We start from the raw sequence: 16,577 nt of genomic DNA on the forward strand, positions 1-16,577 counted from the left end.
ATTAATTTTTTAAAAGTTCATGATGTCTCTCTTCTTCAGATTAACATACTGATTGATTAATGCCCATTATCATCAGAATTTTGGTGCTCATTCAAGACCCCTTGTCACACAACATTTGCTTGCTCTCTGCCATTCAATCTGACAACTACACCTTCCAGCAAGGCTGCTATCCAACATCTCTCACCAGGGACAAGAAGGAATTTTAGAAGAACTGGATAACACTACAATATCTAGAATGAAAGTGAAATTAGATCTGAAGAGAAACTGCTAAAAATCCAGAGGTAAGTTCAACAAAAAGAAAATCTCTTTTCCTAAAACTTAAGCACAACCCAGGAAAAAAAGCCACATTCCACCATCTTTGAGTGACTACGCTCTTATCACTATGTCCTCTGGGAAGTAATAAATACAACATAATCAAAGAATGTCAGTAAAGTAGAAGCAACCATTCCCTATTCTCTTCAACACACATTTTATTAATGTCAAAACTATTTTATAAAATAAGTCACAAGCATCAGCTTGAAATAAGTTGCATGCAGACAGAGCTCAGTAAATGGATGTTTCCATGCACAGGTAGCATCCATGCCAGGAAGCATAAGTCATACCACTACAAATAAAAAGCTGCTTAAATGGGATTTATTCTCTGGAACACCATCCACTGCTACATAAGTATGCACAGCAAGATGAAACAAAGGTCACTGGTGATTAATTCATGCAAATACTATTTTAAAACCATTCTATTTATCTTCTGCTCTAGTTTCATCTCTATGGTAAGTAGATGTTATTTTAAAAAGACTCTTTGTTAAAGAAGTCACAAAATGGAACAGAGCAGCATTTAAGAGTGAACTCTACAGAAAACATTTGTTAAATATCAGCTCCAGTGTTACCCAGCAAGTACATGCCAACACAGCAGACGTGAACAAAACAGTCCCTTAAAAACAATGAACATTTTAGACACCTTACAAGTTATGCACAGATATTATTTGCATCCCATGAAGAGAAAGCCCTATTTACCAACAGCAAACAAACAAACAAACAACCCACAACAAAAACTACACGCCAATCATAAGCCAGTAGAAATCCTCAAAACAGTTTTTAGCTGAGCAACATTGCAGGTATTATTATATATGTTAATTTTCCAGTTATTCAGAAACAAAGCTACTTGAAGGGGGAAACGAAAGGACCAAACAAAAGTAGCTTATGATGCTGCCTGCTGCTGTTTTCCTGAAAAAATCCAATCAGAAGATACTTACAGTCCTCCACAGATTTTGAACTAGCTCCGTTAACCAAATAAAACAAGTGGGAGCAGTTTGTACTTTGAAATGCTCTTAAATGATAGTCTTTAGTCAGCTGTAATTAAGGTTATACTTTCATTCACCAACACTTCCTATTTTCAAGCTGTGCTGTTTCTGGGACAAAAAAATTATTTTATTTTTTTTTTCTGAGACTTTTGTATCCTTAAAACAGGAAGGAAGTACTTCTAGTGAAAAATAAAGAAGTCTCAAGCAATTCTTAATCTGAAACCCCTTTTTTTCCCCAGATGAAATTACTTACTTCCAAGCTGCCTCGTTTTATTGGATTCAGTACTAGTAGCTTCTTAAGCAGATTTTCACAGTCCGTGGACATATAAAATGGAATGCGGTACTTCCCTCTCAGTACTCGCTCCCTCAGTTCCTTTAAAATCAAGTTTTAAAAGGTGAGCCTACTAACAACTGAGAAAATTTAAAGAGAGTAAAAGCCGAGCTTTCCTAAGGCAACTGTACCTTTAGATTCTGACCATCAAACGGCAATGATCCACTCACTAGTGTGTACAAAATCACCCCAAGGCTCCACACATCCACTTCAGGACCATCGTATTTCTTTCCTTGGAACAGTTCAGGAGCAGCGTAAGGTGGGCTTCCACAAAATGTGTCCAGTTTATTACCAACTGTAAATTCATTACTAAAACCAAAGTCTGCAATTTTAATGTTCATGTCTGCATCAAGTAGAAGGTTTTCTGCCTAAGAGAAAAATAAAGGAGGAAAATGCAATTTATGTATCAGAATAAGATCAATATGTTACAGCATATCATTTATCAGTAATTGCAAAAACATGTATTTTTCTAAAATGGTTCACCATCTGTATCTTTCTTGCAGAACAAAAGAAACTAATCCCCCTGAATACAATGCAAAGATTCAAAACTGACTATTTACTCAGGAAAAAATAACTTCAAAGCAGCTAAATGGACTTCAAAATCAGCTAGAGAACCAACGATGAAGATTTTATTTTCTGGAAGAAATAACTTAGTTCAGCTTTAATCTGAAATTTCTAGACATTGCAGTTTCAGGTTTTGACAGGTTCATCAAATCCCAGATATCATCTACCATTTTGGTGGGGTAAATGTTAGAAGGGATTTAAGACATTAAAAGAAGTTATCTTATGCTTACAAGATTAAACACTTCAAGCTACGTGCTGTATCTTAGTATTCTGTACTAAAAAACTCTCTCCCCTATTATCATTAGTGTTTGCTTCAGCAATAACAACACACACAAGTGTTTACCACCCAAATATTATATTGTGTATGAAAAATGCATATATTATACATATAAGAATATTAATGCCTGTGCAGCTATCAACATGTGAATAAAATGAATCACATATAAGTAGATGCAAGTATTCAGGAACCTGTGGAGTCAGTGAACAGCATCTTACACTTAGCATCACACACCAGTCAGATGATTAAAGCAGTGAGGTCAGAGAAAGACTAATACATTACTGGGGGAATAAAAAAAAAAAAAGTCCATTTCTCAAAATACAAGAATGCTGTGCAAAAAAGTACAGCAGAACTGGGTAATTTTTAGTCATCTAACCAGGTCCCAGCTCTTGATCTGCATATCAGCAACAAAAGAGCAGCACTGAGGAGTGGAGGAATCCTTCTTTTCTACAGGAACACACACATTAGCCAGAGCAGAGGATTCACCCAATTGTCAAATATTAGCTTTACAGGAAACACAGCTCTCATCAGATGTTGTGCTCAGAACAGAACACAGGAAATATGAAAATGTCTTAAGTTTAGGATCAGAGAAGCAGTCATCAGTTTTGTTAGTTGCTTTGATTAAAAGAGTAACTATGATTTTGTTTCAGTTTGTTGGTTTTAATTTTAATAATTTTGCTTGCATTCAATGAACAGAAGACAATTAACTACCAGTATTTCAAGCCAATAGCTGCACAACAGAATTTAGCCTTTATCAGGGATAAAATACAGCCCATTTTTATAAGCTAACTACCCTAGAAAATATTTTATTTTCTCATTTCATAACCTCTAATCTCAGCTGGTTCCAGCTGATGTGCCTGCAGACAGACTCACAGAGATATTGTCCAGATTTGACAGCCTTCTACATTACTGCACAAAGACTTCATTTTCCTTGTGGTGAAAACACTACTGTCAGTGCAGCTGCTCTGCAATTACAATAGTCCATCTCGTTCAACAGTGCTCTGCTACCCAAGTACCCCATGTTTTAGGTTCCTTACTTCAAACAAAAACATGAAAAATCATTCTGAATATGCCAAGTAGAAAGACTATGCTTTTGTTGCTTGTACATTCAGATAAAAAAGTATTAACAGCTACTGAAAAGGTAAGATAAGTTTTGTGCATCACAGGATGGACAAAGCTGGAATTTGTTATGGTCTTTTCTATGCAAGCTGCTTATAATCAATACAAATTAAAAGGATACAGTTTAATCACCCACGGGCCTTGAACTCCCTACTCTTCTGTCAATATAGCCTGGACAAAGTTGCATGTTTTCTTACATGTCTTCCTCATTTAGTCTGATGTAACTTATATTGATGGAGGTAAATTTGATTTATCCCGTTATTAAAACCAAAAAGGCTTATAAAAAAAATAATCTCCAAAGTGCTGCTAGAACCTTTGCCTTGTGGTGCTAACAACGTCAGTCGTTCCATGTGCTGACGCCATGGAGAAAGTCAGAGGCAGATGTGAATGCAGACAACTTTAAAATTGCTTCTTCCTTTTTTTGCAGCTATATAAGAAGACTTTAGTGAAATAAGAGACGACAGAAAACATTTGGAAAGGAGGGAAAAAGTGAGAACACCGAAGCCATACATTCAGCCCTTTTTTCTTTGAGGAATGTATTTTTCCATTGGGTAGGCTGACTGGCTCTCAATCCCACCCAACACTGAACTTTTCAAAGGAGTCCAGCATAACCCTATGCAAAACAAGACAGAGAAAAAAGCAAACCAATTATTTTGGAGCCTGCCTTGCAAAAAGGAAGAAAATCAGCAGCACAGTACTTGTGACAGATGGTAGAAGGGATCCCATGCAAATGCTGCAAAGGAGTTGGACAGTCCAGTGAGCAATGCAGGGACTGCACGTGTGCTACAGAACTAAGAAATGAATACGGGGTGAAGGCTGTAATGGACTCTGGGAAAAGGAGCCAGACGCAGGATGCTAAAGAACTGCAGGAGTTAATGCATTAAGACTCAATAATATAGCTGGGCTGAGCAAGTCAGCACCAGATAAACACAAGGAGATAGCAGTCTCCCTGCTCCCAGCCAAGCGTAGGGCTGAAACAAACAGTGTAAGCAGCTTGTCCAGCCAAGACAATAGGTCCCTGGGTGCAGCCTTCTGGAAAACTCAACACCAGTGGCTGAAGTAAGCTCCAGGGAGTTTGACAAAACACTCATAGGCTCCAAAAAACCACAGAAGATGGGGAGGATTTTATTTATTTAAAATCAAGATTTCAATGAGATCCAGCCCCTTCCTTCCTTGCATTCTGACTTCAGAATGCTGGCCAGGCACCTTCATCGTCAGATGACAATGGTCCTGGGGCCGGGAGGACTCAACAGAAAAAGACGTATTATCCAGCACCATATGCACACACAGGAGCTGACAGATCGACATATTAGGGAACAGATTTGGAAGATGTTGACAGCCTACTGCAGCATATTTTAAGAAACTGAAGACAAAAGATAACTGTGAAAAAAACCCTTAGGAATCATTCAACCTCAGCTTTTCGTAAGTCTTTAGATACATTAGTAAAAAAGAACCTACAGCAGTGGGGTTTTTTTGTAAGTGTACAAAGGCATCAATGCAAGAGCACAAGCCAACATTTAAGTGGGTGAAGATCTTGCATCTTAAGTCCCATGATATCTAAACTTGGCACAAAGACAACTTCAGACTGAATGCTTAGGTTTTACCTGCAATTGCTGAACTCTTAAACGTGGTCTGGTATACAGGTAGATTACTAGAAAGCACCAACAAAATTCAGTCTTACTAATTGCTATTTACCTTTGATTTATTTTTCTGTCTGAATTAAACACTAGAGTATAAAACAGAAGTCAAAAATTCTAACATATTTTTAATGAATTACTAAGAAAAGACTGGTTTGTATATTTTGCAATATGAACATATTTTAATTAAGTAGTGCTGACTAGTATAATTGACCTTCTGCACCTTCAATGTGTAATGTGTAGATCTCTGCATGCCAGCAGGTATAATTCTTTGGAGAGCATGCCTTTTTCTTAAAGCCCAAACTGGAACAAAAGTAACACATTCTATTCTTGTCTCTCCCCTGTTCCAGCAGGCAAGCTACATTATTTTTGTGCTTCAGAAAATTGAGAACACAAGGGATAGTTCACTCATTCATAAGTCTGAGGCACTCAGAGACAGTGGCAAAGTATATAGAATGAATTTAAGTCTCTACTGTCCACCAGCAAAATGAAAAAAAATTAGCAGCCTACCTTAAGATCACGATGAACTATGCATTTCTGATGACAGTACTGCACAGCAGATACAATCTGAAACACCAAGATCAGTGAAATATTTAATTTCAATCTCAGTATAAGTTTTCCTATATAATTCAGTAATTTTTTGCTCTTTATGCTATTCAGTAGATTGCAAGAAACTAAAAAAAATGAAACTAAAAATTCCCAGAAGCAGCTAATTTCTTTTTTAAAGTTTAATACATACTCATTGAGGTAACAAGAAAAAGCATCAATTTTAAATGCAAATAATCAAGCAACACTCATTATAGAAGGAAATCATTCCATCCTCCAACCCAATAGCCAGATGTAGCATCTATCTTCTGAAATACATGCAGCATAGCTCTGTAATTCATCCGTAACAGAATGCTTCATTCAACATATTCATACACATCTTTCACATACATATAAGAAAAAACAAATATGAAACAGCAAGTTAAAAGCAGTTTCTTTACACGATAATGACACACCTTAATTCTGAAAAATACCAAATTTTATTTATCTAATTAAAGCTTTTCACAAAACAACCACTAAAAATAGGGTAAGAAAATAAGTAAGATGACAAAGTATGTAGTAAGAATATAGAATCCTGTTACAGGATGCCTTCATACAAAACAAAGTGATATGACACAGCAATACAAGTTATCATATCATAACATCTCTAGATAGAACATCTGTTAAATTCTAAAACATTCAGAAAAGGTTTAAAATCTCAAATGAGGCACAATAAAAAAATGTGACCCTTGGAACATCCCCTAAAAAAGAATGTAAAATGGTCTTACTATTTTTAGATACTTATTTAGGAAGCAGATACTTTTCTCTTAAGAGACATTTTTCCACTCCAGCTTTAATAAACATTATCACAATAATCAGTATTTTTTTAAAAAGTAAAAACAGTATGCTGACACATATCTATCTGAAAATAACACAGAAACAAAGGAAAGACCAAATATTCATGTCATACCTGCCTGAATTTTGCACGAGCCTCTTTCTCTTTCATTCTTCCATGTGCAACTAGGTAGTCAAACACTTCTCCTGACCAGGATAAAGACAAAACATCAGTCCTATTTCCCAGGTTTTATTTTTGACTGTCATGCACAATCGAAACAGGCTTGAAAACAACACATCTCCCCTCCCCTTCTTGTAGGGAAGGAAATAGATGCAGCCAGGAAAGATGCCTTTTTACTGTTTGATTGGATTTCATTTTTCAGACATGTAATAGTCAAGAAATACAAAAATTGAACTCATAATACTAAGGCTTCTTCAAATTTTAAAATAAATTTACTTTAAAAAACCTGTGAAACAAGCAAAAAAAATAACAATGAAAAATATTCATATTGATAGAAGACACAGTGGAAACAGGCAACTTCTTATGTATCAGGTTTGTTTTCCGTATCTCTAGAAGCTTCATTTAACAGTATCTGGACTTTCTTTTTTCCATCCTGTTTTCTCATAAAGCTGCTCAAATGCCTTTAAGATCCTCATCTCCGCTCTTTACTATCCTGCTGGTCCCCTTTCCTGTGTTCCTTATCCCCAGACCTGCCTCTCTCCAAGTGCTTTGGTACACATTTTCAAGATAAAACAAGGCAGCAGTGCTTGCCTAAATATAGCGGAAAAATACTGAGTCATATTTTTGCCAGAATTAACACCAGATATCTCTTGATATTCCAGCAGAAACCTTGGAACTGTAACTACCCTTAAGCACAAACCTAACAGGTTACTTTACAGAACGTGATGCAAACAAAAGGTCTGCTCTGGGAGGTCTTCTAGGACTGTTGTGAAGGCCAGATTGGAATAATCCATTAAACATAAAATCTTTGTATCATTCCTAGGCATGCAGCTGGAATGGCTTTCCATATTTCAGTTTATCTTTAAAACAGAATCCACTTACCCCCACTGGCATATTCCATTACCAAATACAATGTCTTTTCAGTTTCAATAACTTCAAATAATTTTACTGCAAGAAAAATGAACAAGAAAGATGTTGCAGCAGGGAACAAAAGCATAGTACAAACAAAAAAGCCTTCCTCATGAAGTGCATATAATTTACAGCCTTCAATAATATTAAACCATACAAAAAACTTTGTACCCTTTAGGTTAGCACTTTTTTTTTTTGGAGGGCGGGAAAGCAAAATTAATTTCTAAATCATGGTTGATAATAAAGCATATTATTTCACTATTTTCTTGGAAGTTTATGCATACCATACAAACGAGTTCATGCTGAAATTAGTGTTTAATTTGACACATATCTGTAAGATCATACAAACCTTCCCTGTTTCACTAGTAAACTGCTCCCAGGTATAAATCTGAGATCTGACCAACTGAGTGGATACCAGAAGCATTAAGTCTGAAAGACTTTGCTCAGATTGTAATAGTAACAGATCATTTAAAACAAACACACCCCCAGCGCCACCCTCAACAAAAAACCAGCAGAAGCTAAGAATGCTGGAAAAGCAACAAACATATCAAGGGATGAGAAGTGAGTGCCTAGCATGTAATAACTTGTACACCTCGTCCATACCTTGTATGCAACAAGCCCTCTGGCCGATTCAGGACCATTAACTGTCTCTGGAACAAGACTGTCCAGACCTCCTCAGCCAGAAGAATTGTCATCACAAAGTAGGGCCCTGAAGCTGTGGGGTAAGTGAAAGAACTAAAGCAGAAAGGGAAAATTACATACTTTGTAATTCTAATTTTCTGGAAATATCAGTTGCTGGGAGTCTTTCCTAGACTCAGCTAATAAGAGTTTTGCTACTTTCACCTAAGAGACTCGTAGTTTTTGGCCTCAAGAGTAATTTCAACGGATAGAGGGGAGCTGGGACCCTCAACAGATCAGAGTACTCAACATCTCCTACTTTGTCTTAAGGCTTCCCTGGACTAAGCAGTTTATCTCCACAGAGCAAAATTCTTGTTTCAAGCAGAGTCAATAAAGGAGATAAGACAATGAAGCATTTACTGAATGTTCACTGTCCTATTATCTCAGGAAAGTTTAATGAACAAAAGCATAGGAGTAAAGTACATTCCAATAAAGCCAAAGAGAGTAAAATGTGATCAGTGTAAGAAGAAAAGGTTTGCAGAAATGCAGGGCTCCTACCAATATTGGGATGATTCAATATCTTCATTATGCGTACTTCTCGAAACAACTGTGAAGGAAGCAAGACAATTTTCTTAAGAGTGTGTTTATTAGGGAAAAGCTATGCAACATATGCGATTTTAGATAGCAAAAAGAGGAGACATATGCCACCTAAAATAGCACTAGCAGAAAATATAGACATAATGAACTGCAGAAAAAAATAATCTACCTATTATACATTAAATAACAATAACCACTACCAACTACATACCAAAAACCAGACTAATTTTAGGCTTTGTACAAACAGACATAGATAAATTTTATAGCCCTTTCTGGAGTTTCACATTTATGAAAACCAAAAGATTATTTACGCAACCTTTTGTTCTCTCTTTGCTCTGATTTCTTTGGTGACTGGCAAGCTCAGCTGACTACCCTGAATAGATATATAAATGCGGGTGCAAATATAAGGTGTAGTACTACTGAAAAGTCAAACACACAGATGTTAAATGGAATTAGATACCAGGAATCCTCACATCCCCCAGTCCTGCTGCTCCACAAAGCTGAAGCAGGGGAGGTCACTTTTCTCACAACTACCAAATTTTACACTGGGACTCAAACAGCAACGTCTGCTTTCTCCCTGACAAGACCTGATGGTTTACGATTTATTAAAGTCTTCTTTATGATTGATCCAAGTCTAATTTATGGTCCTGAGTCACATGATTAAAAACAATTGCACAAACTTATAAACTTAAGTGTATATACTTAAGACACTGATGGGCTTACTTTTGTGGGTTTTTTTAAACCAGAAACAAGAGGTCTTTGCTCTTAAGATTTCTAACATTCGTGGGTTTATTTATTAAATATAAGGTGAAGCAAGACTAACCTAGGGGCTCAAGTTAAAGGATCTCAAAATTACTACATAGTTCTGTTATGCTATTCTTGAGGCTGTCAATACTGGTAAGTTTGCACTGTTTCACTTCAAGTGAACATCCCCATTGTCAAATCTGTTTATTGTGCTGAGTGCTCTTTAGTACTGTATTGCAGCTGAAGTATGATGCTGAAATGACAGAAGAAAAACTCACTGGCTTCAGCGTAATGCTTAGCCATTTTGAAAACATCTTAGGGCTACAATCCTCCTTATAGAGACACCTGGCTCAACACAGAAGTGCTTTGTTGCTGATTCCCTCATCTGATGTCTCAGAGGACATCTCTCCATTTTCAAAATCAGTCCCATTTGTTCAGATGCTACCTTTGCAAAAGGGTACAATGATGCAAAGCCAGAGACCAAACAAGAGTTGCACTTTAGTTTATATTTCATGATGGGTAAAGCCACAAGTTAAGAGAAATTAAAATTATTTTTCTTACACAACACTGCTGTTTTTTTATTCTGTTTGTGTAATTTAAGCCAACATTTCTGAAATTCAGCATATATTCTACAAGACTACAGAGAAACATTTTCTTGAAATTCTTGATTACTTTTGATGAAGTAATACTATTGCAGTTCTAGATTTGAAGTATTTCAAGCTAGTTACCATCTACTTGCCTTTTAATTGCCATTAAAACAATTTAATGAGAAAGCAAAGACTTTAAAAGCATTTATCAGAGAAAACATGGACAGTATGATACAGTTCACTTGTGTTCAAAATGTAACACATGGTTATTTTATCACTATGCACTGAAATTAACTTTAGAAAATACTCTTGTTTGCTCAAAGCCAGTTACTTCCATGAGAAAACATCTGACCAGGCTGTTCTTTTTCTCCTCCCTCCCACTTTCATAGAATTACAGAACGGTTTGGGTTGGAAGGGACCATATAGATTATCTAGTTCCAAACGCCCTGCATGGGCAGGGACACCTCCCACTAGGTCTGGTTGCTCAAAGCCCCGTCCAGCATGGCCTTGGACACTTCTGGTGTTGGGGCTTCTGCAGCTTCCCTAAGCAACCTGTTCCAGTGTCTCACCACCCTTTCTGCTTGCAGAAGTATGCTGGGCATTAACACTGGTTATGCCAATACCTCTGTATTTACTAATAAAGATATCTTTAAGCAACGGTCACTACACACCTCAGTAATATGCAGGGTAACTCCATATGCAAAGAAAGAGATTTATTAAAGCAACAAGACCATGGTTACTTTCTACAGAGCCAAGTGTGTTAATTTTATAGAAATCTGGGCAGAACAGTGAGATTAATTTTCCTTTTGCTACAAGGCAAGCTGCAGGACCATATAACGAGCTATCTTACTGTTAGAAAGTAGCGCTTCCAGAATTCAAGAGTGCATGTATTTTCTTGAGCAGCAGTGCACTGCTCTCTCAGGCAAAAGTGCTCTCTGACTTTCTCCTGCCAGCCCACCAAACATTTATAGGACCACTCTTCATTCCTTAACAAAGTGCTACCATTCAAAAAAGCTCTTGAACAAGCACCTCCTGTAGCAAACTGGTTGTAGCCTCAATAGAATAAATTATACTAGAGGACAGTCAGAACTTTAATAACACTTCTACCCATGGAAAAGGCACAAGGCTTGAAAATTTGATTCCTGTTTTTCCAGTTTTATTTTTTCAGGGCACAGACTGCAGAAAGTACAAAGATCTTCTGTCACACCATTGCTAACACTTCTGCTTGCCATCAGGTTGACATTTACATTTTAGATTTACTATTTTAAGTCACTACAATCAAACATAAAATCTTCAGTTAACCAAGACTTTTTCTTGTTTTCAAAGATGAATACTTCTCTAGTTTCTAAATTATTACTGAGAGCGATGTTGCAAAAAAGCATAGCTTTCAATAGGTAACACTGAAATATTTCAAATCTACTACTTCTTTACTTCTGCTCTGCCTTTCTTAGCAACAGAAATAACCTAAGTTGAGGTTTAGATATATTTAAAGAATAAGAAGCCCACTGAGCACTAAGAAAAGAAAAATCTGAAATGCCACTTGCAAATCTGAGCTATTAAGAAAAAAAGCACCTTTTGCTCCACTAGCAGTTTGCAAAAAAGCAAAACAATGCTACTTCTGAAGCATCCTAGTGATGCTAGTACAAGACCCTGTCAGTGTAGCAGACATGCAGAAAACAGAACAGCTATTCTGATACAAATGCTAAGTATGATGAAACCCAAATATTTACATTTGGGAACAAATTACAACCATGACAGTGGAAGAAGCTCAGTCAGTACAATATGTTACTATCAAGACAGCAAGTTCACAAAAAAGCCAGCTGTCTTCTAAACAGGTGCTCGCTGAGTAAGATGTGAACAACATACCGAGCAAAATCAAAACAAAAGGCAGTTCCCTTAATTCAGTGTTGTTTATCTACTTAAAGAAGCAGAGGTCCTGAAGCAAGAAATATAACTTCAGACTATCACACTGCAGGCATAAGGATGCAGAACGTAAAATTCACAATGTCAGCTTACTTGTGTAATGTCCTAACACCTGATGGTTTAAGTAACAATATCTCTCCAAGTACCCTGCCCATACTATATGGCATAAGTAACACTGGAGAGTGGCTAAGAACAAACTAAACATTTTCTTTGCTTTCATACCCATGACTAACTACAGCCCCCACTTGCATGACACTTTCAGCAGCTGAAGTACATGCTCAAATATTTGTTTAGTGCATGAGAAGCTACAACACCCCAACTCATTTTACTTAACTAGGTCAGAAGCAAGTACTATGGCAAAATCTACTTGCTCTTGGTTTCATTTATGTCATAGTGAATAGAACTGGAATAGTTTTGGGAATGACCCTGTGCCTAAGATCACTACATATTTGTCTTGTTTAACTAAGAATCCTCAGCAGTGACTGAGGGCCTCAAAGTTTTGCTGACCTGCATCAAATTCACCATTTTTAAAGTTCTAAAGACTGTCCTCTGAACCACACTAATCTAGATGGGTCCAAACTCAGGAGTGGTATTTTTGTAGCAGTAACATACTCCAGCATTCATCTATAAACATTGATTAGAAAAGTGTTTATTCAGTAATAGTTGAGTGCAGAAAGAAAACCAGCTTACTAATTTCATAAAACAGAACAAGAAAAATTTATTGTTTTATTTACAATACACAAATGACCCACCAAAATACTACCAAAAGTCAGAATTCAAAAAATGCTGATGGAACAGCCTCCCACCCTTATTTGTTTCAAAAAACTACAGTTGCTTAAGTGACTGTGTAAAACTTATCCTTAAGCTTACTCAGAGGCTTTCAGGGAATCATTAATGAGCTCCACTCAAAATTCTCAGAAAACTGTAGGAAGCTGAAGACATTTAGAGCTTCAAAACAAATATTGTTTTTTTCTGAAAATTACAATCAAGATGTTACAAAAGAAAACCAACAAATTATCACACTTTCCAGAGTAAGCAGAAGATGCATGAGGAAAAATACTTCCAGAAATTATTCAAGAAGAATAGAATTGTGGTTAAATCAGTAATTTTAACTTTGGCTCTTAGATCTGCTATAAGCTGCTTCTAACAGTAACTAAAAATATTCATCTTATCAGCTTCACACTCAAAAACCAGTAACAGCAGCAATGTCTTAGTATTTTGTGTACTACTTGTGCAGCATGACAGCATCCTTTGTAGGCTATGAAAGTTCTAATTATACTTAGAATGATTTATTGAATTATTATTGAATATTTTTGTGTGAAATAAAAGTTATTTAATTCTGGGATAACTGCTTTAATGGTAAGTTTTTCATGCTTAGTTTTCCAGAAAGTTTTAACATTTGTTTACCCTCTCATTGGTCAACAATGAGTGTCCAAGTGTATATACCAAGATAGGTAGGAAACAAGAACACAGAATTACCCCCACATGCTCTGTCACATACTGCCTCTGTGGGTCCCTCTTCACTAGCTCAAATATTAGCAAAGAGATTTGCTTAATATAGGACTTAAGGATAGCAAAGCTTTTGCATGCACTCTGCACAGCAGATTGCTTTAAAGAGTAAAGCTCTGAAGAACCTACACTCAAACAAAAATACAACAGAAGAGAAATTAAAGCAAGCAAATAAAATAATTAAAAAAAAAAAAATGAAACAAAAGCTGTTTAAACAATAAAATAAATGTAACAGCAGCCAGAGATAAAAGAACAGCAATAAACCCTAGTCTCTTTCATTATACAGGTACAGACAGTGGCAGTCTAGTATTTGTAAATAACAAATATGCTATTTCTTTTTATAATGGGCAACCTCTAGTGGGACAATACTACATTTCTGTGATTCAGCCAAAACCAAACATATGCATAGTAAATATTAAAAGACTCCAGACCAAACAAAGAAACCCACCAAGTTTTATTAAAATACTTATCACAAGGGTTAATAAGAACTTCTGAATTTCTATCTACAGGCACGAACAAACAAGAATGTTCTGATGATGTTCAATCATTTTGTTAATTCTATACACAAAAAAGTAATAGCCAAAGGTCCCTTGAGTTTTAGAATATTTATTAAAGTTGGAAGATGATGAAAACAAAGGTTAAAGAGAACATTAAAGCCATAAAATTTGGCAGTCTTCTAAGTACACAAAACACAATTACTACATTAAAGAAAAATCCAAGAAAAATACTATCCTTTATTGCATTATGTCTCGATTTAGTATGTGGACAACTTGTGTACCTAATTAGATACAAATTTTATTGTCAGCAAAGAGTAAAGTTGAAGGGGGAAGAGTAAAGAAGCAACGCTTAGACAGAAACCACACAGAGTAACTGCCTTCAGACAAGCTGCATAAACACATTATAGCAAAAACAGTAGGATACCACGGTCTCCCAAGGTCATGCATGCACAAAGATGTTTGTTTAGAAAGATAAAGGGACCAGGCATTTTTGTCAAGTAAGTAAAAGATCACTGTTCAGCTGTTTGTAGAATTCCGCATGTTATGGTATATTCTTACCTTTTGGAGACTAGTAGGATTTAGCTGGGTTTTATCTATTATTTTCACAGCAACCTTGGGAAAAAAACAATCATAGATTATTAAACTCAGAAAAATGTTTGAACAAAAGATACATCATACTTCTGTGAGAAAATGTCTACTTTTATGCATTTCATCAGGCAACATTTCCTCACTTGTTAGAATCCACAAGCAGCAGCCATATGGAACTTTGGCACCATATGGTACCACAAAGGAATTAGTTTTACAATTCCATCATTGTTTGGACAGAATAATAGTATCCTGTCCACTGCAAAACCAGGTCCTCCAAACACAAGATCTATCTATTAATAGATCTCAATAACAAGAATCTATCAACGTATAGATTATCAAAATCAATGAAATCTCTCTATTGATTTCTCTTTTGTTTTTGAAATGCTTGGGAACAAACAGATCCACTTCAAGCCCCAAAATACCCCCTGATGTGCAACAAACTTTTTGATCTCTTCACCAAGAAGTTACATTTTAAAAAATAGGGGTTAGTGGTAAGAGGGAGTAAACTCAGGCACTTAAGTTAACTTTTCCTATATTCCAAACCAGCCTCTTTGCATCTTCCTTTATGATGACAAAAAATGCAGTTCTATTTAGAAAAGAAAGGTGATACAATAGCAAAGATACTTATTATAAAGGTAGCCAAAGAGAATATAAAACACAGTCTGCTTTTATTTTTTTTTATTTAAGTGCTTACCTCTCTTCCTGTAAGCACATGTCTTGCTAGTTTCACTTTGGCGAAATTTCCTTTTCCTATTGTTTTCAGTAAGCGATAATTTCCAATGTGAGGGTGCTCTTCATTGGTAGATGTAATGGAGTTTCTACATCTGGGGATATTTTGTCTGCTACTTGACTTGATAGGCTGGACGTGTGGTTCAGTGTAGCCATCCACAGAGGTGTGCTGTAAAGGTAGATAAAATAGTTGGGAATTTAGCTACTTGTATTTTTAGGCCGTTGCAGTAGAATAGACTAAAACCATGAAAAGGTGTAGAGGGGACTAATTTATTTACTTTTACAATGCAACTGACAGCTTTGGATAGTAGCCCAAAGCAAAACATTCTGACTTGGGGCATACCTTGATGCATGTCTCAAGAAAAAGAATCTGCAAAAAGATTTTACCAGCTCTGAAAGTAAAACTAGAGACACCTAGGCAGTAATCAAGCCATTACAGACTTGTTTTTTTTTTAATATGCAAGTATGCTAAACTGTACACTACACTACCAAATAAACTTATCTAATCCTAACCACGTTTAGTTTAAAAAATACATGGCACATAAAATATTTGTACTTCAGCATATTTGGAAACAAGGTTTCACTCAATTATTTTTTCTTAACTTTCTTCACTCAAATAACATGAGAAAAATATTTTTTGAAGTAGGCTTTGTTCCCCAAACCTGTTTGCATCTTTTTGTAACTCACAGTTGTTCTCATGCAAGTAACAAACAATCTAAATCTTTATTTAAAAACAATAAGCTATTCTTAAAAAAGGAAGGTCTATGATATCTCAAATTTATTTTAAATCTCAGAAAGTCTGAAGAACTAAAAGGATTTTATTTTTAATGCATGCCAACACATCATCCCACACTAAATGTTAGTCACCAAAATCTGCAGTGCTTCTGTCCTCTTTAACTTCCAAATATAAAAGGAGCAAGATACAGACAGGGCTGGGACATGTTCCAGGAAAAAATCAAAATAATGGAAGATGTTGGAAGGGTGTTAAGTGTTTCAGTATTCAAATGCATTCTAATATTAGTGGTAGATAGGTACAAATGTTTACCAGGTAAAATTTAGCCTCTAACCTTTTAAGTTACATATTTTAAGGCAGGGAAATACTGTAGGCAG

The 16,577-nt window shown here is 36.0% G+C and overlaps 1 protein-coding gene across 10 annotated transcripts in view; it reads right to left on the reverse strand.

Annotated features, from left to right (window-relative positions):
- Positions 1 to 16,577, reverse strand: part of MARK1 (microtubule affinity regulating kinase 1) — a 55,525-nt gene that overhangs the window by 16,879 nt on the left and 22,069 nt on the right. For 6 of the 10 annotated variants that reach the window (XM_051613745.1, XM_051613742.1, XM_051613743.1 and 3 more), the window contains exons 2-9: positions 15,433 to 15,636; positions 14,709 to 14,762; positions 8,852 to 8,900; positions 7,649 to 7,714; positions 6,722 to 6,792; positions 5,737 to 5,793; positions 1,761 to 1,997; positions 1,552 to 1,671 (exon numbers count right to left, since the gene is read on the reverse strand). In XM_051613745.1, the coding sequence (XP_051469705.1) occupies positions 1,552 to 1,671; positions 1,761 to 1,997; positions 5,737 to 5,793; positions 6,722 to 6,792; positions 7,649 to 7,714; positions 8,852 to 8,900; positions 14,709 to 14,762; positions 15,433 to 15,636 (858 nt within the window). Of the gene's footprint in view, positions 1 to 1,551; positions 1,672 to 1,760; positions 1,998 to 5,736; positions 5,794 to 6,721; positions 6,793 to 7,648; positions 7,715 to 8,278; positions 8,411 to 8,851; positions 8,901 to 14,708; positions 14,763 to 15,432; positions 15,637 to 16,577 lie in introns of those variants that run through there. The other 4 variants (XM_051613746.1, XM_051613747.1, XR_007888919.1 and 1 more) reach the window with 4 other exon arrangements.

The sequence above is a fragment of the Apus apus genome, chromosome 3, assembly GCF_020740795.1.
Source record: "Apus apus isolate bApuApu2 chromosome 3, bApuApu2.pri.cur, whole genome shotgun sequence".
NCBI classification, from domain to species: Eukaryota; Metazoa; Chordata; class Aves; order Apodiformes; family Apodidae; genus Apus; species Apus apus.